Raw genomic sequence first — 26,651 nt, 5'->3', positions numbered from 1 at the left:
TGGTGCTTGGAAAACTGGACAGCTACATGTAAAAGAATGAAATTAGAACACTCCATAACACCATACACAAAAATAAACTCAAGATGGATGAAAGACCTAAATGTAAGGCCAGACACTGTAAAACTCTTAGAAGAAAACCTAGGCAGAACACTCCATGACATAAATCACAGCAAGATCCTTTTTGACTCACCTCCTAGAGAAATGCAAATAAAAAGAAAAATAAAAACAAATGGGACCTAATGAAACTTAAAAGCTTTTGCACAGCAAAGTAAACCATAAACAAGATAAAAGACAACCCTCAAATGGGAGAAAATATTTTTAAATGAAACAACTGACAAAAGATTACTCTCCAAAATATACAAGCAGCTCATGCAGCTAAATATTAAAAACAAACAACCAAATCCAAAAATGTGCAGAAAACTTAAACGGACATTTCTCCAAAGAAGATATACCGATTGCCAACAAACACATGAAAGGACACTCAACATCACTAATTATTAGAGAAATGCAAGTCAAAACTATGAGGTATCCACTCACACTGGTCAGAATGGCCATCATCAAAAAATCTACAAACAATAAATGCTGGAGAGGGTGTGGAGAAAAGGGAACCCTCTTGCACTGTTGGTGGGAATGTAAATTGATACAGTCACTATGGAGAACAGTATGGAGGTTCCTTAAAAAACTAAAAATAGAACTACCATATGACCTAGCAATCCCACTACGGGGCATATACCCTGAGAAAACCATAATTCAAAAAGAGTCATGTACCACAATGTTCATTGCAGCTCTATTTACAATAGCCAGGACATGGAAGCAACCTAACTGTCCATCGACAGATGAATGGATAAAGAAGATGTGGCACATATACACAATGGAATATTACTCAGCCATATAAAGAAATGAAACTGAGCTATTTGTAGCATGGTGGATGGACCTAGAGACACTTATACAGAGTGACGTTAAGTCAGAAAGCGAAAAACAAATACCATATGCTAACACATATATATGGAATCTTTAAAAAAAAAAAGGTTCTAAAGAACCTAGGGTTAGGCAGGAATAAAGACGGAGACATAGAGAATGGACTTGAGGACACAGGGAGCAGGAAGCGTAAGCTGGGATGAAGTGAGAGAGTAGCATTGACACATATACACTACCAATGGTAAAATAGATAGCTAGTGGGAAGCAACCGCATAGCACAGGGAGATCAGCTGGGTGTTTTCTGTCCACCTAGAGGGGTGGGATAGCGAGGGTGGGAGGGACACTCAAGAGGGAGGAGATATGGGGGTGTATGTATATGTATAGCTGATTCACTTTGCTAAAGAGCAGAAACGAACACACCGTTGTAAAGCAATTATATTCCAATAAATATGTTAAAAAAACAAGTGAACACAAAACATAAACATTGTCACCAAAGTTTATTGCTTTACTTGCCTCTTAACTTTTATATTTGTATATCCACATCTATGAATCCAAATGAAAGCCTTTAATCAATGTGTTGTTGAAACTTTTTAAAGAAGCCAATGAATTTTACTTTGTGCCTCTCTACCCCTGCCTTCCTCTCCCATCCCCAAAGAGAAGAAAATAAAAGAATAGCCCCTGCCATTTAAGTAATATTGCCACTGTGAGGGAGTGCAGGAACTATTTTGTGTCAGTTGTAGCAGCTCTTTTATCTAAATGACAAATAAACAAACAGACTCATCAACACTTACTCAACCTTGGCTTCTAGGGTATTTCATCATGTACTATATGCAGCTGAGATGCTTTGGCACTTATCTTCACACACTCTACATTTTATTTAGTATTGTCAAGAAAATACTTTCATTGACACACTATTATGGCTTTTAGAGTTAACAAATAAGCACTTTTGTTTTGAAGTACCAGAAGATTTTAATCCCTTGAAAACACACGTTCTTCCAAGTGGCAGTAAACATATACCCCCCCATACTATTTCAAGTTAACAAACACATCTTGGGAAAAAGATAGTGTTCCATATTACTTATTGTACCGAGGTAGAATCTAAATCATTTCAGAGGCTCACATTGGTAGATTTAGTAGCAATTCCTTCACAGTTCTATGTTATTTAGCTATGGTTCATACTACATGATTTTCATTTATCTGTTTGAGAAAGGCACATAAATCAATTAAAATAATCTGATAATCCAATGTCATTGTTGAGCTAAATGCCTGGAAAAACCCAAAAAACAATCTTAACAATCCAAGGTCAACTAAAAAAAAGATGATTTAAGTAATTATGAAAATGACAAACACCCAAAAGACTCAATGCTATTATAACAAAACCTATTCATTTCCTGAGCGATTCACCTATCCAATTAAAGAAACACTTAGGACCATTAAAATCAGGAGTTCTGGTCCAAAGAAGTGACAAAGGAGGCTGCTGAACTCACTTCTTCCCACAGAGAAACTAAAAATTCAGCTACACATGGAACAATTTCCTCTGAAAGAAATCTAAAACCTAGCTGAGCAACTTTTACACCTTGGGCAAAAAAGAAAAACCCACATCATAACAGGTAGGAAAGGTTATAACACAATCTCATAAACCCCACCCCTGACAGTGACACACCAGCTGACGCACCATGGGGAGGGAATTCACAGCTCATGGATTCTCCCTGAGGAGTGAGTTTGGGACCAAACACCTAGCACCTCAACATTTAAGACTTCCACTTGTGAGACAGGCCCCCAAAACACCTAGCTCTGAAAGCCAATGAGGCTTGCATTCTCGAGACCCACATGACTACACAGGCATACCTCGGAGATACTGCATGTTTGGTTCCAGACCACTGCAATAAAGTAAATACAGCAATACAGTGAGTCACGTGAATTTTCTGGTTTCCCAGTGCATATAAAAGTCATGTTTACACTATACTGTTGTCTATTCAGTCTGCAATAGCATTATGTCTAAAGAAACAATGTATGTGTTCTAATTGTAAAATACATTATTGCTAAAAGAAAGCTAACCATCTTCTGAGTCTTCAGTAGTCATAATCTTTTTAACGGTGGAGGGTTTGGAATATTGCAAAAATTACCAAAATATGACAAAGACACAAAATGAGCAAACGCTATTGGAAAAATGGCACTTATAGACTTGTTCAAGGCAGGGTTGCCACAAACCTTCAATTTGTAAAAAACTCAATATCTGCAAAGCACGATAAAGTAAAGCACAACAAAACAAGATATGCCTGTACAGCAGATAAAGAAAGAACAAAACTAAACAAAACACAGTTCCTAATGGGCTCTCACTCCAAAAGGATGGAATAGGGAAAACAGGAGTATACTGTTTTAAGGTTTGAAGACTATACATGAAATGGTATATTATTATTTGAAGGAAGGCTGTCATAAGTTGAAGACGTGTATTTCAAACCATAAAGAAACCACTAAACTTTTTAAAAAGAAGTATAAATAACAAGACACAGTGAAGATAAAATAGAATAATAAAAATACATAATCTAAAAGAAAACAGATAAAGGGAGACAAGGTACAAAGAACTGATATAAGGGATAAAAAACAGATGGCAAGAAAGTACATTTAAACTGACTATATCAAAAATTACATTAAATGTAAATGGTCTCAACAACCCAATTAAAATGCAGAGCTTATCAGAATGGGTATAAAAGCAAGATTCCATTATATATTGTCCACAGAAAAGAAATTTAAAAAATAAAGCCAGAGACAGGTTTAAAAAAATGATAGAAAAAGATACTACAGGGCTTCCCTGGTGGTGCAGTGGTTGAGAGTCCACCTGCCGATGCAGGGGACACGGGTTCGTGCCCCCGTCCAGAAAGATCCCACATGCCGCGGAGCGGCTGGGCCCGTGAGTCATGGCCGCTGAGCCTGCGCGTCCGGAGCCTGTGCTCCGCAACGGGAGAGGCCACAACAGTGAGAGGCCTGCGTACCGCAAAAAAAAAAAAAAGAAAAGAAAAAGATACTACAAGTAATAATCAAAATAACACTGTCTACATATCTACATCAACATCAGAAAAGGTAGACTTCAGAACACGGACTACTACCAGGTATGAAAGGAGACCTTACATAAAGATAATGGAATTCATTTATAAGGAAAACATAACAATCTGAAATGTGTATGTACTGTATTAGTTTCCTAGAGCTCCTATGACAAACTACCACAAACTGTGTGGCCTAAAACAATAGAAATTTATTTTCTCACAGTTCTGGAAGTTAGAAGTCCAAAATAAGGTGTTGGCAGAGCCATGCTCTCTTGCAAGCCTCTAGGGGAGGATCCTTCCTTGCCTCTTCCAGCCTCTTGTAGCCCCAGGTATTCCTTGACTTCTGGCAACATAACTCCAACTTCTGTTTCCATCACTACATGGTGTTCTTTCCTTTGATGTCTGTTTTAACATGGTGTTTTCATCTTCTTGTTATGAAAATACCAGTCATGTTGGAATTAGGCCCATCCTAATCACCTCATCTTAACTTCATTACATTTGCCAAGACCCTATTACAAATAAGGTCGTGTCCACAGGGGCCAGGAGTAAGGATTTCAACATATCTTTTGGGGAGACATAATTCAACTCATAACAGGTACCCAGAAACAAATGCTAAAAATAAAAAATAAAACAAAAACAGAGAAATGAAAAAAGATACAGATAAATCTAAATTACAGTTGGAGAAGTCAACACTCCTCCCTCAGTAATCAATAGAACAAGTAGATATAAAATTAGTAAGGATATAGAAGATATTAACAACACTCTCAACCAATTTAACCTAGTTGACATGTATAGAGCACTTTATGTAATAACAGATGAGTATGTATTGTTTTCAGGTACACATGGAGCATTAACCAATGTATACCATGTTTGGAGTCATAAAGCAAATTTCAACTAATTTAAAAGAACCGAAGTCATACAAAGTATGTTCTCCAATCAAAATGGAATTAAACTAGAAATCAACAAGGGAAAGACATCTGACAAATCCTAGGATCTGTCGAAAGGAAACAATACTCTTCTAAATAATTTACGGGTCAATGAGAAAGTCACAGGGAAAATTAGAAAATATTTTGAAAAGAATAAAAATGAAAACACAATATAGAAAAACTTGTTGGACCTTACAAAATCAGTGCTTTGAGAAAAATCTGTATCATTAAATGCTTATATTAGAAAGAAAAAGAGATCTGAAATCAACAGTTTAAAGCTTTCACCTTAAGATGCTAAAAAAGAGAAGAAATTAAATCCAAATCAAGTAGAAAGAAAAATAATAAGGGAAGCAAAGGTCACTGAAACTGAAAACAGAAAAAAACAATAGAAACATGAAACCTATAGCTACTATCGTACTTAACGATGAAAGTAAAGGCTTTTCCCCTAAGATCAAAGACAAGGCACTCTCAGCACTTCTAGTTAACATTATATAATGCAGTAAGTATTCATTGGGAGATGTAGGAAGTCCTAAAGTCTACAAAAAGGCTGCTAGCATGAATAATTGAATCTAGGAAGGTTGTAAAATACAAGGTCAATATAAAAAATTCAATTGTGTTCCCATATACTAGCAATGAACAACTGGAATTGAAAATTTTGTAACCATAAAAAACATGAAAATTTTAAGGATAAATTAACAGAATATGTACAAGAATTGTTTACTAAAAGCCACAGAACATTAGAGAGAAATTAAAGAAAACCTAAACGAATGGAAGATAAACCATATTTATGGAATGGAAGATTCAATATTGCTAATATATCTTTTTTAGTAAAGATGGCCTACTGATTAAGTATAATACCAGTCAAAATCTCAGCAGAATTGACAAGCTGATTCCTATATTTATATGGGAAAAACAGAAAACCTAGCATAGCCAAAACAATTTTGAAAAAGAAGACATAGTTGGATTCACATGACCTGATTTTATGACTAACTATAAAGCTATAGTAAACAAGACAGTGTGGTATCAATACAAGGACAGATATGCTAATTGACTGAACAGAATAGAGTCTAGAAATAGACCTACACAATATGTACTCAGTTTAATTCCAACAAAGGTTCCCAGACAATTCATGAGAAAAAAAGTCTTTTCATCAAATCGTGTTGGAAGAACTGGACTTGCATTTGTAAAACAAATGAACTTCAACTGTTATCTTGCAACTATGATAGATTATAGATAAAAATAAGTAGCATCAGCAGCAACAGTAGAAGAGGGTAATAATAATTATGTTTGACACAATTTGTTTTTAGAAAAGTCAAATCACTGTTAGGTAATAATAAGCATGTAGTCAACTAAATAATCTACATCAGCAGCTTTAAATTTTTCCAGTAAGACAGGCTCCAAATATATACATGTAGACGTGAATTCACAGGCCTCCTGCAGTAATCCCATAGTCCCACCTTCAAGTGACCTGAGGCTATAGGTTGAAAACAACTGCTACATCTTTATCTCCCTTTCCACCAATAAGACTACTGACATTTATATTTCGAACTCCGACTTATCTTCATCCTCTCTTCTTCCTGTTTTTTTTTTTTTTTTTGCAGTATGCGGGCCTCTCGCTGTTGTGGCTTCTCCCGTTGCGGAGCACAGGCTCCAGACGCGCAGGCTCAGTGGCCATGGCTCACGGGCCCAGCCGCTCTGCGGCATGTGGGATCTTCCCGGACCGGGGCACGATCCCGTGTCCCCTGCATCGGCAGGCGGACTCTCAACCACTGCGCCACCAGGGAAGCCCTTTCCTGTTTTTTTTTTAATATTGTATATCTCTAAGCCTAAATGTAAGATGTCACATTTTTTCTTTGTATTTCACTAAATATTTTACATGAGTATTTCATTCTGAAAAATGATTTAAAACTTTGTATTTTAATTACTGTAATGCAAGCTGTATGATCAATTTGTAATATTGGTGAAACTGTCAAAACAAATGAGGTCCTAGAACAGAATTCTGGAAAGATGGCCTAAAGAGGATGATACCTCAAGTTTATAAAGGGCATTAAACAGTGGAGTTATAACTGATACAACAATTCTGAATGCTATGAATGTCTTCTAATCACCTTGTCCGTATTTCAGAAAGGTACCACTCAGATTTTCAAATCATTTGCTGGTTGACATTATAAATCGTGAACTCACAGTTTTTTTAAAAACTCCTTTTCTGAAAGTGGGACAGTCTAAAGTTAAGTCACGCAGAAATAAGATGTTTCACAGTCACATAGAAATGTGTCACAGTCACACAGATATAAAACTATTCTTGTATAAATGGTTCCTAGGTAACATTCATTTGGTTGTAAAACTCTAAAAGTAGGGACTATTTCATTCACCTTTGTTTCTCACAGTTCTCAGAACAATGTCTACAAAAGGTACCCAGAAAATGTTTAATAATCAATTATTTGAATAAAAACATTTATTCAATATAAACAGGGTACTATAAACCTTTGTTTATGTTGAATAAATGTGCTTATTCTAATAAATGGACTTGGAGAATAAAGACTTGGACAGGAATGTGGACATGTAACTAAAAGATACGTTACTACTTACCCACTATAAAAAGCAGACTATTACATACTCACGTAAAATAAGTTTTGACTATCACAGGGAAATATAAGAATGAGAAGTTGACACAAAGATATAAAGAAAGCTCCAAATGTATACAGGTTTTTTAAATGTCTTCCTACTATATTTACTCTCTTAGAAAAAAATACTCCAGCCTGAAATCAGAAGTATAATACCAGAGCTTATTCAACTTAAAAATATTTTTTCTAGGTGTTTCGAAAACAATTTTTATGGGAATTTATGGCTAAGTACATGTTCCTTACTCAGGATCTACCCAAGTTAGTACACCCAGCACTAAACTAAGAAAACAGGAAGTACTATGCGATAAAACTGGTAACGCTATGTAAATAAAACAATTCATTTATAAATAATAATAAATGATCACTCCACACCACAGTAACTTAGGATGATTTGAGAATAAATACTTAACTTTGAGAAGGATTATTGGACTGGCAGTGTGTTGCTGGTACATGTCAAGATTATTCATCTCCCTGACAGTAATATTAACCACAATCCATTTCAGTTACTTCACTTTATCATTTTCTGACTAATGTTAGAGAAACAATGTCATTGAAGGCTGCTTAAACTAAGTGTAGGCTTAACCTCTGTTACAGTCATATATAAAACTTCCACTAGAAGGTAACTTCTAGTAAAAAAACAAATCTGCTATACAGAGTGCTAATACTTTAAAAATACAAATTTAAAAAAATAGTCATACAAAACCAATAGATTGTTTTCCTAATTTAAAAACAAAACTTCAGCAAATCCTCTAAACACACCACAATATATTGCCCCGTGTGTGTATGTTCACATTTTGCTAAACTCAATTTTAAATTGTGGGGAAAAAGTTGCACAGCCATATTTTAAACAAAATATTATCACATTGAACATGTAATAATTTAAAGTTTTAAAAAGTCAGTGTACCCATGAAAAATTTTCTTCAGTATTATACAAATACTACATAAAAAGCAGTTTGCTATATAGGATCCCCCAAATTAAGTACTTTGCTAAAGGTCCCTTCTAATAAATGGAGGCAGGCTGACACAAGTCTATCTAAATACAAAAATTTCCTACTCTGGTTCTTGAATTTTATCTTTCCAGGCTATTTCCCCTTTCATTTTGGATGTTCCTTTTAGAAAACATCTGCACTTACACTCTACTTTCTATAAAATCATTTTCTTTTTCTATTAATGTAATAGTTTTTCTCTGTGAGGGTATTTATTCTTGTTTTGTTTTTAAGGCATCTTCTGCTTCTTAAATTGTCTTTGTTTCTTCTGGTTTCTTTTATTTTTCTATTCCATTTAGTCTCTGTTGTCCTTCACACTGAAGGCTGTCTTTAAATGTCTGTTATCTTCATTTTTAAGAATGAGGCACAAAAGAGCTGACCGAAGTACACTTTTAATAAGCAGCATGTGAACGGGTAGACTTCACTGAAGAGAAAGCAGGTGGGCTCCAAGTAGGATCCTTAAATGTCAGTACTTTTCAGGTCTTTTCTCTTGAGCCAGTCAGTATATCCAAAGAGTAACACAATTTTCTGTCTTACAGGGTGGGGCTGGTACAAGCCTGGCTGTCAGAGTTCCGATAGCATGACAGCAAAAGGGGTCTGGGGGCCTTCACCATTCAGTTCTTAAAGCTTTCTGTTAATCCTCCTGTTTTCCATTCCTTACCCTTCAACTCTCCCTCTGCTGTTTTTGTTGTTCTCAAATCAGAAACTTCTCCAGTACAATTTCTCCAAAAAGTAAACCTCTAGTCTTTTGCCAAGATGAAGGTAAAAGTAGTTGCATATTGGAAAGAAGTATAAATGCAAGTATTCAATGTAAACTATTCTTCTGGTTATATCTAAAGTCTACCAGTTCAGTGATAGGGACAGACCTGAAATCAACGCATAGCCTGAACACTTGGAAAATGTATGACCTTAGAGAGTTTCTTAACTTCACTACATCTTAGTTTCATTATGTGTAAAATAAAGATAATAACACATTCCTTACAGTGTTGTTGAAGGGATTAAAGAAGGGTGCTTATACAAAATGTTCGTTAAAGGCACCTACTAGGGCTTCCCTCACAATCCTACAAAAAGATTCTAACCTTTCCCAATATCATTTTTTTGCTGACTGGACTATAAACGCCCCAAGGCCAGGGAATGTAATTTATATCAAAATCCCTAAGATCCATGTGGCATATACAGTATATTTGATGCCAAGATTAAAATATTTTTAATATATTTTGTCAGCCAATAAAAAATAGCCAGATGTGGGGTAATTTCTTTCTCTGCCATTATGTTTTATTTAAATACTTTAAGATCCATTATTTACTGTTATAATACAATAACGTTGTTTTATTTTTTTAAGTTTGAATTCCTTTGGTTTTGACTGAAGCCCAATAAATAGAAAAACAAAGGAAAAGCTATAACGCCTATCATTTTAAAACAATATTGCCCCCCCCCCCCCGGCCAAAAGAGTGTTCTTTTCCCTCTGTGACATCTAGATGGTATACTGATTCCCAGTATATCTGTTACAGAGCCTACTAAAAGGACTGGCATTCGTCAGAAACAGCACTTAAAACTTAAAGAGATAAAGAAGTGCTGTCTGATCAACAACAGTTAAATGTCGGTAGTCAATTCCAGGTCAAGATGAATGCTGTATATTAAATGTGTGTGTTAGGAGAAATATCTCACATATAAAAACACACAACCAAATGGTAGGAGATAAAAAGGAGACAGGAGGCGGGGCGGGGTGGTGGTGGAAATCATCTACTTTTGCTTTAAACAAAGAGAGAGAGAGAAAAAAAACACAATAAATACAAGGACAAACAATAGCAACTCATCAACCAGCAAATAAATTCAGAACAGCCTTCTCATTCAGTTCTCTTCAGTTATCTCAGAATATACGCTTTAGAAACATTTTGATCCAGACTAGAGCAATGAAAGCTGCTAGTTTAACAGAGTGTGGATGGTACAACATTGTAAGATAGGTTTAAAATAAACAAACAAACAAACAAACAAAAACCTATGATTAACTGGGACCTGGACCAAAATTTAAAATACAGTTTGAAGATCTGATAATAGTAAACTTTGCTCAAATTTCTACACTGCAAGGTACGAATTAGGAGATAGAGGTGTAGGGTCATTTTCCCCTAACGTTTACTTTTCTTGACTCTTAAACAAAATAACAGCTCACATTGTGCTTGCACACTACAGTTGAAAAATGCATGATTTTTCTTTTCCCTCTACCTTGAACTCTTTCTTTCAGTATTTTCCTTCACTTTAAGAATGTGAGCTCTAATAAATATTAAATACTTGATTATACGTTAGCCAGTCCTGTTTTTTCCCCCCAACCTTCAGTTATTTTTTACTAAAATAGTAACTTAGAAGATTTTATTTTATCTAATCTCCAGAAACTAAGAGTCCCTCGCACACACTATTACTCAATGAACAATCAATAAATGAAAAACACAAATGAATGCTCGAGTAGTAACATCAGGTATTCTCTAGATTTAAGCAAACATTCAGCTTTTTCATAAAACAGGCTTAGTCAAAAAAGCTTGGGGCATAACCTGGGACAAACACACCAGGAGTAGGCAATTGGGAAAAGCTTTCCTTTTTCAAGCAATGGAATGCTGGTTGTCTCTTACCATGCATTTCATCATGAGAGGTGAAAAGCAACTTGATGAAATAACATCAAAACAGACTTAGCAATTGATGCCAAACGTACAAAGCAGTATAGCATACTGCAGCGTTTCTCAAGGTTTCTGGGCCAAAACTCATAGTAAGAAATCTGTCACTTCAAATCATAACCCAACACACACACACACATGCACACGCACACACACCCGTCAAGCAGAAGATTCGTACATGATGCACATTGCTTTCTTTTTTTAATGTAATGCTATACTATTCCATTCCTTTTTTAAAATGCTACTTGTGAACTGCATAGTGTTTAAATTCTGGTTCTATCCACTAGCTGTGTGACTTTGTACAACTTGCTTAACCCCACGGTGCCTCAATTTCTGCCCCTGTCAAGACAATAATAACGTTACCAATCTTAGAAGGTCTTTGTGAGGGTTAAAAGAATTAACACGTGTGATATTCTTAAATAAGAGCCTGGCATATACTAAGTCCTTAATAAACATTAGTTAACAGTAATAAAGTGAGATGCTCCTACCTTCTGAAATTTACAGCTGAGTTTTCATTTGCAAGATTTCACTTGGAAATGGATGGTTCCATTTCAATCTAACAACATACTTGTTTTTTGGAATAGGTATCCAGGTATATACATTACATATTCCAAAATAACTGTTGATCAATTAGAACAGAAATGATTGTACCTGATTATCTTGATTTTCCTTAGAAAACTGGCTTACACAATTAATCTCCTACTAAGGAAAAAAATAAATAAATCACAATAGCACAAAAAAATCTTACTAATCCACCAAGGAAGCCCTGGTGCTGAAACACTCAGCCATCATAATTTGTTTTTATGGTATGACATTTTGTAAATATATTCTTGTCCTAATTATAACTTCTTATAAAGAAAAGACAAAAAAAATGTTCTTATCTCTTCCAAGGAGACTGTCAAAATATAAAAATCAGTGTGTATTTGTAAAATATGGATTAATGTCACTTCAAAGTTTATGCATGGTTAGATCTGTCTTCTCATCAGTCAGAATTTCAGACTAGTGATGAAACAACAGGGAAGGTGGAGAAAAAAAAATCAACTTCAAAACTGATCTCTACTTTTTTCAGCTTTAAAGGAATAAATTAAACCATTATGTTAAATGAGGAGTTTCTCAATACAAGGAAATATTAAATTTTCATTGTGATTTTCAGACTAGACATTTTTTTTGCACTGCCCCATTTAGACTTTCTTTTTGAAGAGAATGATCAGAAACATAATACAGAAGAAAGGGTGTTGATTACATTAATTCAGCTTCAAAAGAGAATTCCCTGTGCAACATGGAAGAGATTACCAAATAAAATTGTATCAATGCTACTAAAAGTCTTCTGAAAACCAGCTTTGGGGAAATTAAATGGACATAAACACACATAAATAATTCAATGCATTTTAAAGCTAGTCAGGCTATATTATCTTAAGAAGGAGGGTAAGCTCTGTTTATATTTTAAATTAAGCTTTGCACACGTTTCCTTTGATTTCACAAGTTTATTTAAACAAATAGTAATGTTTGCTAAATGTATACTATGGGACAAACTTCAATATAATTCTATTATAATCGTTTTTCATACAGATATAGCTCATTTTATGTATGTGATGCATTCCTGAAAATATGTATATAAACAGGTATTTCAAAATGGAATCATACTGTAAACATTAGGCAGATTTTAATACCAATAGGAATGAGACACATTTTATAAAGTAAACAATGTTATACATGGAAAGTACAACTTTCAAATACCTGATATGCTTATTTCACTTAAAATAATTCAGTTAATTCCAAACTCACTTATTTCCATGAATATTTAATGAAAACAATAGTAGTAGCAGAATTCCATTTTCATGAACTTGAATGACTTTTGTAGCATTTGAACTACTGCTGCTTTATAGGAAAGGAGATGCTGTAGGTTATGTGGTTGAGTATTAGAGCTCCCTACTTCTCCCCAGCTCTGATAATCGCACTACTGTTGGCTAGCCAATTAAGTGCTGTTCAGCTAGTGTTGAAAACACTCTTTATAAATTTTTCTTCCTCAGAACAAAATACAACTCTTTCACAAAATCTCTTATAATATAAAAATGGATACTACTACAATTAAACACACTAAATCACAAAAGTGATATTTTTATGTCTTTGTATAGTGGATATGGACATTTATAGATAGAGAATAATGAAAATAACTCTTTTGCTTTGGCTTTTGAGCCCCTTTTTACTTTTAATCTAATAAAATAAAAAAAGCAAAATTTCTATTGCTTGTCTAGTGGGGCATAAAAATAACCTTATTTATCACATACAGAAGATAAGTTATAAAGACATGAATTAAAACAGTGTTTTACACACCTAGCAAAACTATTTGGCAAGTTCCTTAGAAACTGCTGCAACATACAAATAAGATTCAATTTGAATAAAAGATTCTGTTTACTTGGCAAATAGTAACAGCATTTTGCTGATACTATTTCATCGGATTCTCATAATGAAAAAATTCATAGGACCTACTTTAAAAAAATTGTTTGGAAGGATTTCTTCTGGTCATGTAAGATTTTTAGTGGAATAGAGAACAAAGATGAGGGTCAGAGAACAGAAGCTTTTGGCAAGGAAGTAGTAAGACGAGGTGATAGGGTTATGGGAGTTCTTGTTCAGGTACAGTGATGGCAGAAGAGAGAAATACAGCCGCAGCAGAAAAATCCAAATAGCCTCCCACTTAGCACCATTGCTACTGTTCCACCAAGACATAAACATGCACCTTGTCCACAATTCATCCGACTACTCACTGCATCTTAAAGAGCCTACAAAAAGTCCTCTAGAGCACAAAACATCTTAATAAGTTATGTGCTTAAACAGAAGTCCAAACTGAAGGACTCGGCTTAAACAAAAAAAGGCAATTCTTCTAGATGTCTAGAAAGGTTATATATTTATTTTGTGAGGCAAATTTTACATTTTAATAATTTAATGAAAAATGAGATCTTTAATTTCACTTACATAAAATTGAAATAAAGGATAGTAGGATATAATAGTCTGAGAATTAAAAAGCTGTCCAGTTTTTACTATTGACCTACTGCATGGCTCACTACACAAGTCAAACTAATACAGTCCTCATTTATTAGGCAAGAGAGCTCTACAGATTCCAGTGAAATACTACAGGGTCTTAGAACAAGTACAATACCTAAATGTAAGTAAGGCTTTCCTTTAAAAAAAAAACCCAAAAAACATTTATCCATTTATTATTTCTCATAGTCAATGGGTCACCTGGGAAATTCTGCTGATCTGGGCCACAGTTGGCTGCTCTTGGTTGTGCTTGCTCATATGTTCGTGGTCAGCTGAGGGCTGGCTCGTGTAGGATGGCCTCAGCTCACACAGCTCAGCCATCCTCCAGGTGTCAGTCCTGACCCTCCAGCTAGTTAACCTGGGCATGTTGTTCTCAAGGTGATCAAAGAAAAGTAAAAGCAGAAACATGCAGGCCCTTTTTCAAACCTCTATTTTGTGTCTAGTTTACTAATTACCTCTTTTTCTCCCCTTACTGGCCTTTTTATTGTTTTTGTTTTTTAATTGTTATAAAATATACATAACATGAACCTTACCACTTTAACCACTTTTAAGTGTAAGTTCAGTGGCATTATATTCAGGCTGTTGGCCAACCATCACCACCTTCCATTTCAAGAACTTGTTTCATCTTGCAAAACTCTATACCCATTAAAGACTCTATACCCATTAAAGTCTCCATTTCTCCCTCCCCCCGGCCAGGCCCCGGCAACCACCATTCTACTTTCTGTCTCTATGAATGTGACTACTCTAAATACCTCACATGAGTGAAATCATACAGTGTTTGTCCTTTTGTGAATGGCTTATTTTGTGAATGGCTTATTTCACTTAGCATAATGTCTTCAAGGTTCATCCATATTGTAGCATGTGTCAGAGGTGCCTTCCTCTTTAAGGCTGAACAATATTCCACTGTATATATGTACCATATTCTGTTTATCCATTTATCCATTAGTGAATACTTGGACTGCTTCCATCTTTTGGTTATTGTAAATAATACTATTATAAATATTAAAATTGGTATACAAATACCTCTTCGAGTCTCTGCTTTTATTTCTCTTGGGTATATATTCAAAAGTAGAATAGCTGGATCTTAGGGTAATTCTATTTTTTATTTTGAAGGAACTGTCATACTTTTTTCCATGTCAGCTTCACCATTTTACAGTGCCACCAGCAGTGCACAAGGGCTCTAATTTCTCCACATCTTCACCAATACTTGTTATTTTATGATTATTTATTTATTTTTTAATTAAAGCCATCCTACTGGCTGTGAAGTGGCATCTCATTTGGTTTTGATATACATTTTCCTAACAATTAGTAATGTTGAACACCTCTTCATCTGCTCATTGGCCATTTGTATAACTTCTTTGGAGAATTGTCTATTCAAATTCTTCACCCGTTTTTGAATCAGGTTGTTCGGTTTTTGTTGTTGAGTTTTAGGAGTTCTCTATATATTCTACACATTAATCCCATATCTGATAGTTAATGTGCAAACAGGGCTTTCTTTTGAAAATGAAAACTCTCCTTTAAAAGTGAAAAAGGATTCAGGATATTCTGTTTGTTGATAATTCAGGACAGAAAAGGAAAATTCTTAAAGAATACCTGATGATATGAGAATATACTTATAGAAAAACCAGTGTGTGTGTGTGTGTGTGTGCATAAAACATAATTATTCCTTATTGATATGTGGTAAATTAGAGGTAGTTTTTGTTATTTACATGTTTCACATTTAAAAATTAAAAACAGACTGATTAACTTTAACACAGTTAAAATTAAGTTTTTAGAACTTGGGAGAAATGTCATGTATATTTTATTATTTAATTCATTTAACACACTTATTGAATGGCAGGTCCTATACTAGGCAAGGGAGAAATAATGGTAAACGAGAACTCTATCTTTATGAACTTTAGTGGAGCACACAAGAAGAACCAAAACAAGTAGGTAGAAAGATATGTAAAAATGCATGATATTTTAGGTGCTCTGAAAGAAAGAGAGGAAGGAAGGAATCAGTAATGGTCTCTATAAAGATGTGTTGTTCCTAAAGGACTGAGACAGTCAGCCACTCACAGAGCAGGGAGATGAACATTCAAGGCAGAGAAAGCAAACTGTGGAGTTGGGAAAGATACATTCTGCATGCAGTGATAAGTCAAGAAAGGTTTAAGCACTGAATTTATGGAATTCAAAATTACATTTAGGGCTTCCCTGGTGGCACAGTGGTTGAGAGTCCGCCTGCCGATGCAGGGGACACGGGTTCATGCCCCGGTCCGGGAAGATCCCACATGCCGCGGAGAGGCTGGGCCCGTGAGCCATGGCCGCTGAGCCTGTGCGTCCGGAGCCTGTGCTCCGCGACGGGAGGGGCCACAGCAGTGAGAGGCCCGCGTACCGCAAAAAAAAAAAAAAAAAAATTACATTGAAAGAGGATCCATTCTGTTGTAGTGAGGAATGGCTCAGAGAAGGGCAAAAGGTAGAAGAAAATCACTTAGGAGACACAGAACAGTGTGGGGTTACTTCTCTTTTTACAAGAGAGCTGGTGAGAAGTTTCCATGATGTTCTTCGTATCTTTTATCAAGTACTGACACCCTTAGAAGAAGTTGATATTTGGGAATAATATCTTCTTAAATGTATATGAAGAAAAAAATATAACTGTTAATATTTTTAACTGTCATCAAGGTTACCATGTATATTAAATTTTTCTAATTTAAATTTGAGAATAATGAAAATACATTTAAAAGACAAATATATTAAAGTTATAATAATATTAAAAATATTTTTTAAATATGATGTGAAAATAAAGATAATCACTTGAAAATTTTTATATTCAACAGTGATATTTCAGATGATTACTAAGAAATTACCTTGGACAAATCTCTGAAGTTACTTGGCAAAGTAAGATCCAGTTCTTCTGATTCATAATTAGTAATGACCCAGGGAAACACTGGGTACTGATTTAAGTCATTGTAACTCCGTCCTGGAAGAGGAAAAAAAAGTCATTCTTAATTTAGAAGAACGAAATGATAAACATTCAGGAATATACTAAATGTAACAAGAACAACAATTTTTGAGTGCCAGACATTGTTCCCAGTGCTATCCATTCACGATTTCATTTAATTCTCACAATAACCCTATGAAATTGGTATCACCCTCGTTTTACAGATAAAAAAACCAAGGCACAAAAGTTTATGTAACTTGCCGCAAATCATGCAACTACTAATGGTTGAACTACATTCAAATCCACATACTCTACCCACATCTCATAAATTACACAACTATTTTTTATTAGTTGAAAGCCTGCACCAAATAAAATAATCTTCATTAAGAATTCAAAAAACAATTTGCAATCTCATAGAGTTTTTCAAAACCAGAATCCTTTCTTTGCCATTAATTAACCAACCAACCAATCAACTGATCAACCAAGTTCAAGTGACTTCACCCCTATGGGCATTCACAGTCAACTGTAAAATCACCAGGTTGCTCTTAATAACTCTGAAATTTCTGTGACAGCTTTCAAATTCTATGCTCCTCTGAACATAATGCACAGCATCATAGATGTTGCTTGCTCCATTCCCAAATGCTGCCACATACTCTTCTATGATTCTTCTAGACTAATGACATTCAACGACACATTCAGGTCTACTAAAAATATGAATAAAACAAAGAATGAGGTAGCCCATCCATGTAGAAACAGCAGTTTTCTGGATATCACCCCTTTGGGAGGCAGCACGGTAGATGACATCATTGTTTCTGGAGTAAAAATGTTGGCATTTGACTCCACGATTTTACTAGTCTATAACCTATTTTTACTTAGATTTAATGTGAACAGACTCTTACGGCTAAATTACAAGGCAAACAAGGATATTAATATTGGCTGAATTCCTTTCTTACAGTGTATTCTATCATCTCCATTCTTTTCCTGTTCTCAAATATATACGGATATCAAATCAATATACAGCTGAGTATTACAGTAGCTCTCGACATAAATTCTTGGTATCTAAGCCTCCCTTATGATTGGATGTTTGTTTGTTTTTTTAAACATCTTTATTGGAGTATAATTGCTTTACAATCATGTGTTAGTTTCTGCTTTATAACGAAGTGAATAAGCTATACATATACATATATCTCCATATCTCCTCCCTCTTGCGTCTCCCTCCCACCCTCCCAATCCCACCCCTCTATGTGGTCACAAAGCACCAAGCTGATCTCCCTGGGCTATCTGGCTGCTTCCCAATAGCTATCTATTTTACCTTTGGTACATATGTCCACACCACTCTCTCACTTCGTTCCAGCTTAGCTTTCCACCTGCCCATGTCCTCAAGTCCATTCTATACGTCTGCGTCTTTATTCCTGTCCTGCCCCTAGGTTCTCCAGAACCTTTTTTTTTTTTTCAGATTCCATATATATGTGTTAGCATACGGTATTGGTTTTTCTCTTTCTGACATATTTCACTCTGTATGACAGACCTTGGGTCCAGCCACCTCACTACAAATAACTCAATTTCATTTCTTTTTATGGCTGAGTAATATTCCATTGTATATATGGGGCACATCTTCTTTATCCATTCATCTGTCGATGGACACTTAGGTTGCTTCCATGTCCTGGCTATTGTAAATAGAGCTACAATGAACATTGTGGTACATGACTCTTTTTGAATTATGGTTTTCTCAGGGTATATGTCCAGTAGTGGGATTGTGGCATCGTATGGTAGCTCTACTTTTACTTTTTTAAGGAACTTCCATATTGCTCTCCATAGTGGCTGTATCAATTTACATTCCCACCAACAGTGCAAGAGAGTTCCCTTTTCTCCACACCCTGTCCAGCATTTATTGTTTGTAGGTTTTTGGATGATGGCCATTCTGACCAGTGTGAGGTGACACCTCATTGTAGGTTTTTTTTTTTTTTTTTTTTTTTTTTTTGCGGTACACGGGCCTCTCACTGTTGTGGCCTCTCCCGTTGCGGAGCACAGGCTGCGGACGCGCGGGCTCAGCGGCCATGGCTCACAGTCCCAGCCACTCCGTGGCACGTGGGATCTTCCCGGACCGGGGCACAAACCTGTGTCCTCTGCATCGGCAGGTGGACTCTTAACCACTGCGCCATCAGGGAAGCCCCTCGTTGTAGTTTTGATTTGCATTTCTCTAATGATTAGTGATGTTGAGCATCCTTTCATGTGTTTGTTGGCAATCAGTATATCTTCCTTGGAGAAATGTCTATCTAGGTTTTCTACCCATTTTTGGATCAGGTTGTTTGTTTTTTTGATATTAAGCTGCATGACCTGCTTGTAAATTTTGGAGATTAATCCCTTGTCAGTTGCTTCATTTGCAAATATTTTCTCCCATTCTGAGGGTTGTCTTTTCATCTTGCTTATGGTTTCCTTTGCTGTGCAAAAGCTTTTAAGTTTCATTAAGTCCCATTTGCTTATTTTTCTTTTATTTCCATCACTCTAAGAGGTGGATCAAAAAAGATCTTGCTGTGATTTATGTCAAAGAGTGTTCTTACTATGTTTTCCTCTAAGAGTTTTACAGTGTCCGGTCTTACATTTAGGTCTTTAATCCATTTTGAGTTTATTTTTGTGTATGGTGTTAGGGAGTGTTCTAATTTCATTCTTTTACATGTAGCTGTCCAGTTTTCCAAGCACCACTTACTGAAGAGGCTGTCTTTTCTCCATTGTATATTCTTGCTTCCTTTATGAAAGATAAGGTGACCATATGTGGGTGCGTTTATCTCAGGGCTTTCTATCCTGTTGCATTGATCTATATTTCTGGTTTTGTGCCAGGACCATACTGTGCTGATTATTGTAGCTTTGTAGTATAGTCTGAAGACAGGGAGCCTGATTCCTCCAGCTCTGTTTTTCTTTCTCAAGATTTGCTTTGGCTATTCGTGGTATTTTGTGTTTCCATACAAGTTGTGAAATTTTTTGTTCTAGTTCTGTGAAAAATGACATTGGTAGTTTGATAGGGATTGCACTGAATCTGTAGATTGCTTTGGGTACTATAGTCATTTTCACAATGTTGACTCTTCCAATCCAAGAACATGGTATATCACTCCATCTGTTTGTATCATCTTTAATTTCTTTCATCAGTGTCTTATAGTTTTCTGCATACATGTCTTTGGTCTCCTTAGGTAGGTTTATTCCTAGGTATTTTATTCTTTCTGTTGCAATGGCAAATGGGAGCGTTTCCTTAATTTCTCTTTCAGATTTTTTCATCATTAGTGTATAGGAATGCAAGAGATTTATGTGCATTAATTTTGAGCCTGCTACTCTACCAAATTTATTTATTAGCTCTAGTAGTTTTCTGACAGCATCTTTAGGATTCTCTATTATGTCATCTGGAAACAGTGACAGCTTTACTTCTTTTCCAATTCGTATTCCTTTTATTTCTTTTTCTTCTCTGATTGATGTGGATAGGATTTCCAAAACTATGTTGAATAATAGTGGTGAGAGTCGACAACCTTGTCTTGTTCCTGATCTTAGAGGAAATGGTTTCAGTTTTTCACCATTGAGAATGATGTTGGCTGTGGGTTTGTCATATGGGCTTTATTATGTTGAGCTAAGTTCCCTCCATGCCTACCTTCTGGAGGGAGTTTATCATAAATGGCTGTTGAATTTTGTCAAAAGCTTTTTCTGCATCTATTGTGATGATCATATGGTTTTTCTCCTTCAGTTTGTTATTATGGTTTATCACACTGATTGACTTGAGCATATTGAAGAATCCTTGCATTCCTGGGATAAATCCCACTTGATCATGGTGTATGATCCTTTTAATGTGCTGTTGGATTCTGTTTGCTAGTATTTTGTTGGAAATTTTTGCATCTATGATCATCAGTGATACTGGCCTGTAGTTTTCTTTCTGTGTGACACCTTTGTCTGGTTTTGGTATCAGGATTATAGTGGCCTCGTAGAATGAATTTGGGAAAGTTCCTCCCTCTGCTATATTTTGGAAGAGTTTGAGAAGGACAGGTGTAAGCTCTTCTCTAAATGTTTGATAGAATTCGCCTGTGAAGCCATCTAGTCCTGGGCTTTTGTTTGTTGGAGATTTTTAATCACAGTCTCAATTTCAGTGCTTGTGATTGGTCTGTTTATGTTTTCTATTTCTTCCTCATTCAGTCTTGGAAGGTTGTGCTTTCCTATGAATTTGTCCATTTCTTCCAGGTTGTCCATTTTATTGGCATATAGGTGCCAATAAAATGGCACCTATATGAGGTAAGATCTCTCATGATCTTTTGTATTTCTGCAGTGCCAGTTGCTACTTCTCCTTTATCATTTCTAATTCTATTGATTTGAGTCTTCTCCATTTTTTTCTTGATGCATCTGGCTAATGGTTTATCAATTTGTTTATCTTCTCAAAAAACCAGCTTTTAATTGATCTTTGTTATTGTTTCATTCATTTCTTTTTCATTTATTTCTGATCTGATCTTTATGATTTCTTTCCTTCTGCTAACTTTGGGGTTTTTTTGTTCTTTAATTGCTTTAGGTGTAAGATTAAGGTTGTTTATTTAAGATGTTTGTTTCTTGAGGTAGGATTTTATTGCTATAAACTTACCTCTTAGAACTGCTTTTGCTGCATCCCATAGGTTTTGGGTTGTCGTGTTTTCTTTTGTCATTTGTTTCTAGGTATATTTTGATTTCTTCAGTGATCTCTTGGTTATTAAGTAGTGTATTGTTTAGCCTCCATGTGTTGGTAATTTTTACAGATTTTTTCCTATAATTGGTATCTAGTCTCATAGTATTGTGGTTGGAAAAGATCTGTAATATGATTTCAATTTTTTAAAATTTACCAAGGCTTGATCTGTGCCCCGAGATATGATCTATCCTGGAGAATGTTCCATGAGCACTTGAGAAGAAAGTGTATTCTGTTGTTTTTGGATGGAATGTCCTAAAAATGTCAATTAATTCCATCTTGTTTCATGTATCATTTAATGCTTGTGTTTCCTTATTTATTTTTATTTTGGATGATCTGCCCATTGGTGAAAGTGGGGTATTCAAGTCCCCAACTATCATTTTGTTATTGTCGATTTCCCTTTTATGGCTGTTAGCATTTGCCTTATGTATTGAGGTGCTCCTATGTTGGGTGGATAAATATTTACAATTGTTAAATCTTCTTCTTGGATTGATCCCTTGATCGTTATGCAGTGTCCTTCTCTGTCTCTTGTAATAGTCTTTAAAGTCTATATTGTCTGGTATGAGAATTGCTGCTCCAGCTTTCTTTTGATTTCCATTTAAATGGAATATCTTTTTCCATCCCCCCACTTTCAGTCTTTATGTGTCCCTAGGTCTGAAGTGGGTCTCTTGTAGGCAGCATATATACGGGCCTTATTTCTGTATCCATTCAGCCAGTCTATGTCTTTTGGTGGGAGCATTTAATCCATTTACATTTAAGGTAATTATCGATATGTAGGTTCCTATTACCATTTCTTAATTGTTTTGGGTTTGTTATTGTAGGTCTTTTCCTTCTCTTGTGTTTCTTGCCTAGAGAAGTTCCTTTAGCATTTGTTGTAAAGCTGGCTTGGTGGTGCTGAATTCTCTTAGCTTTTGCTTGTCTGTAAAGGTTTTAATTTCTCTGTTTAATCTGAATGAGATCCTTGCTGGGTAGAGTAATCTTGGTTGTAGGTTTTTCCCTTTCATCGCTTTAAGTATGTCCTGCCACTCCCTCTGGCTTGCAGAGTTTCTGCTGAAAGATCAGCTGTTAACCTTATGGGGATTCCCTTGTATGTTATTTGTTGTTTTTCCCTTGCCAATTATAATATTTTTTCTTTGTATTTAATTTTTGATAGTTTGATTAATGTGTGTCTTGGCGTGTTTCTGCTTGGATTTATCCTGTATGGGACTCTCTGCACTTCCTGGACTTGATTGACTATTTCCTTTTCCATATTAGGAAGTTTTTAACTTCAAATATCTCTTCAAATATTTTCTCAGTCCCTTTCTTTTTCTCTTTTTCTTCCAGGGCCCCTATAGTTCGAATGTTGGTATGTTTAATGTTGTCCCAGAGGTCTCTAAGACTGTCTCAATTCTTTTCATTCTTTTTTCTTTATTCTGCTCTGCAGTAGTTATTTCCACTATTTTATCTTCTATATCACTTATCCGTTCTTCTGCCTCAGTTATTCTGCTATTGATTCCGTGTAGAGAATTTTTAATTTCATTTATTGTGCTGTTCATCATTGTCTGTTTGCTCTTTAGTTCTTCTAGGTCCTTGTTAAACGTTTCTTGTATTTTCTCCATTCTATTTCTATGATTTTGGGTCATCTTTACTATCATTACTCTGAATTCTTTTTCAGGTAGACTGTCTATTTCCTCTTCATTTGTTTGGTCTGGTGGGTTTTTACCTTGCTCCTTCATCTGCTGTGTGTTTCTCTGTCTTCTTATTTTGCTTAACTTACTGTGCTTGGGGTCTCCTTTTCGCAGGCTGCAGGTTCGTAGCTCCCGTTGTTTTTGGTGTGTGCCCCCAATGGCTAAGGTTGGTTCAGTGGGTTGTGTAGGCTTCCTGGTGGAAGGGAGTAGTGCCTATGTTCTGGTGGATGAGGCTGAATCCTGTCTTTCTGGTGGGCAGGACCCCGACTGGTGGTGTGTTTTGGGGTGTCTGTGACCTTATGATTTTAGACAGCCTCTCTGCTAATGGATGGGGTTGTATTCCTGTCTTGCTAGTTGTTTGGCATAGGGTGTCCAGCACTGTAGCTTGCTGGTTGTTGAGTGGAGCTGGGTCTTAGCTTTGAGATGGAGATCTCTGGGAGAGCTTTCACCGTTTGGTATCACATGGAGCTGGGATGTCTCTGGTGGACCAATGTCCTGAACTCGGCTCTCCCACCTCAGAGGCACAGGCCTGACACCCAATCGGAGCACCAAGACCCTCTCTGAATACTGTTACCTCCTCAGAAAGCTCAATACCAGGGTGTATGGAGCTTTTACAGAGGGTCTCAGCAAGCAGGCAGTCCTGCAGTACCAGATTAGCAAACGTTCAAAAGCTTGACAATATACTCTGTTGGCAAGGGTGTGGAGAAACAGTCCCTCTTTTGCATTGCTAGTGAGAATGCAAAAGGGAATAACCAACAACAACTTTGTCAATATGTCTTCATCAACCAAATGAGCAATGCCAATGTAGGACCCAGGACCACTCACTCCATGGAAGAATCCCAGGTTCAGGCAGGGGACAGGCAGAGTGCTGGTAATATCTGGATATTGCTTGACACTTTACAGACTGTTCTCAATGAATTTGCCTTCTCTGCTGAGCTTCAAAGCTTCCAAGATCTTGGCAGCTGGGAAGTGAAAGGCAGAGGGAGGGAGCGTGGGGCAGGAGCAGCTTCTGGGCATGTGCCCGTGGGAGTGGCTGCCTGAGAGACCTGGGAGCAGAGGGTAAATAGTCCCCCGATTGGACGGAGCAGAGCAAGGACTACAACCTGATTTGATGCTTTTAACATTTTATTTCACTGTATTCATCATGGGCTTGAGGTCTATTAGAGTAACAGAGTTCTTCTTTGATTGACCTGGAAATAGTCTTAGGAAACATGAATAACTAGGACAATTTTAATTCAGAAGTATTTATGTAATTACATATTTCTGTCAATTTTAACTTCTCCCAGAAAAAGATAACCAAACTTAAACAGCAAAAAGCAGTCTATTTTGATGTCTCCATTCTCTCACATCTTCCTGATTGAGATGTTAGTAAACAGTAAAATCCTCTTCTTAGCCTATCTGCTTAAATAGTCAAGTTTATTGTACCTACGATAAAAAGAGTATGCACCTGCTCACTGTAAACAGACTTTTATTAAGTAAGTTAAATTCAATATTTAGTTACTGAACGCCTAGTGACTGTCTTTTGGGAAATGTGTCAGATATCATGAGAACCTATATGTATCACAGATAACACTGTAAAAGAAATATTAAATAACATGAGACTCCACCCCAGCCTCTAATGTATGTAAAAACCATCCAAAACAAATTATTGATTCTATTCTTTAAAGAGAATATACAGGGGATATATTTAAAAGACACTATAGGCACACTAGAAGTTATTTGAGAGTAGGCCATTTCATAAATGCTGTCCATAATTATTACACTGCATTCAATTTAGGTGTTAATTGATTTATCATGTACAAAAGATGTCCATTTAAACTTGTTACATAAGTTCCCTGTCTGTCATTATTACTTAAAAATCCTTTCAGTCTCTAGTTATACAATCCCTACTAAATTCCACATAACTGTTCAAACTTTCTTTATTCCTTTCCCTCAATAGACTCTCAGATGAGTATCTTCCTAACTGATGAATCTTAGACTTTTTCAGTGTAAGCCCTGAACTTCCAATTCTTCGTACTACGCCCTCTCTTCTCCACTTTTCCAACAGTGTCTTTATTCTCTGGGAGGTATGATTCTTCCACCTGAGCTCTTGAACAGGTCTCCCTCATAATGTGAATTGTTACTTTTCCTCTCTCTTCCTCTTTCATAGTTACTCTCCACTGCCTTAACTCACCCTCTCTTTACTATTACACAAGAAAACTGTAATCTACATCTAATATTCTCGTTTAATCTCGAACCATTCAGTCCTTATAATCAAACTATTTTGCTTGTTTTGCAAATAAACCCCTAGGGACTTCCCTGGTGGCATAGTGGATAAGACTCAGCACTCCCAATGCAGGGGGCCTGGGTTCGATCCCTGGTCAGGGAATTAGATCCCATATGCATGCTGCAACTAAGGGTTCTCATGCCACAACTAAGGAGCCAGCCTGCCGCAACTAAGACCTGGCACAACCAAATAAATAAAATAAATATTTTTTTTTAAAAAAAAGAAAGAAAACAAACCCTTATAAAGTAACCCGTAAGTCCTGAGATGTTAAAGCCAAAGGCATGGCCTGTACTCACTCTTAATTCTCCCTTACCTCTCCATCACATCTAATACAGTGGCCAAGGCCTTTCTCCCTTTCCCCTTGTATCTCAAGACATTTGCTTCACCTTAGTTCTCCTCCTATTAAGTCTATAAACTCTGGGGTCAGTCATTCTCTTCTCTTCTTTAATAACTTTCCCTTTCTTTTTGTTATGCTCAAGTGCATTCCCCAGACCTTACCTCACTGCTTTCTATATCACCTGGCTTGGTAATCTCAACTCTCTCTCTTGGTGATTTCCTCTCTATGCAGATGAAATCCAATGTCCTATCTCTAAGCTCCAAATACCCTCATTTAACCTATACTCCAACAATTCTTTTCTTGGATGTCTTGATAGCGCAGTAAAATCATCTTTCTCTAGATCAATTTTTTGACTTCTCCCTTTAATTGCACCACCATTTTCCTCATGATTTAGAGCAGAAGCCTGGAAGTCTTTTCTGACACATTTTTCTCATTTACTCCCAACATTCAGTTGGCTGCATGGCAAATGGTTTGTACCCTGTAAATTCTTGTGTTATCTTTTTTTGTTTGTTTGTTTAATTAATTAATTTATTTTTGGCTGCATTGGGTCTTTGTTGCTGCACGCAAACTTTCT

The 26,651-nt window shown here is 36.1% G+C and overlaps 1 protein-coding gene across 4 annotated transcripts in view; it reads right to left on the bottom strand.

Moving 5' to 3' along the window:
- LRBA (LPS responsive beige-like anchor protein) overlaps positions 1 to 26,651 on the bottom strand; it is a 743,236-nt gene that overhangs the window by 180,834 nt on the left and 535,751 nt on the right. For all 4 annotated transcript variants that reach the window (XR_014326184.1, XM_082838660.1, XM_082838661.1 and 1 more), the window contains one exon: positions 17,050 to 17,162. Coding sequence is in view for 3 of the 4 variants with exons in the window: in XM_082838660.1 (XP_082694786.1) it covers positions 17,050 to 17,162 (113 nt within the window). In the remaining variant the exon portion in view is untranslated. The remainder of the gene's footprint in view (positions 1 to 17,049; positions 17,163 to 26,651) is intronic.

Source organism: Leucopleurus acutus (assembly GCF_964270905.1).
Source record: "Leucopleurus acutus genome assembly, chromosome: 4".
In the NCBI taxonomy this organism is placed as follows: Eukaryota; Metazoa; Chordata; class Mammalia; order Artiodactyla; family Delphinidae; genus Leucopleurus; species Leucopleurus acutus.
The sequence above is the reverse complement of the archived record's forward strand: the minus strand, read 5'-3'. Positions and strand labels throughout refer to the sequence as shown.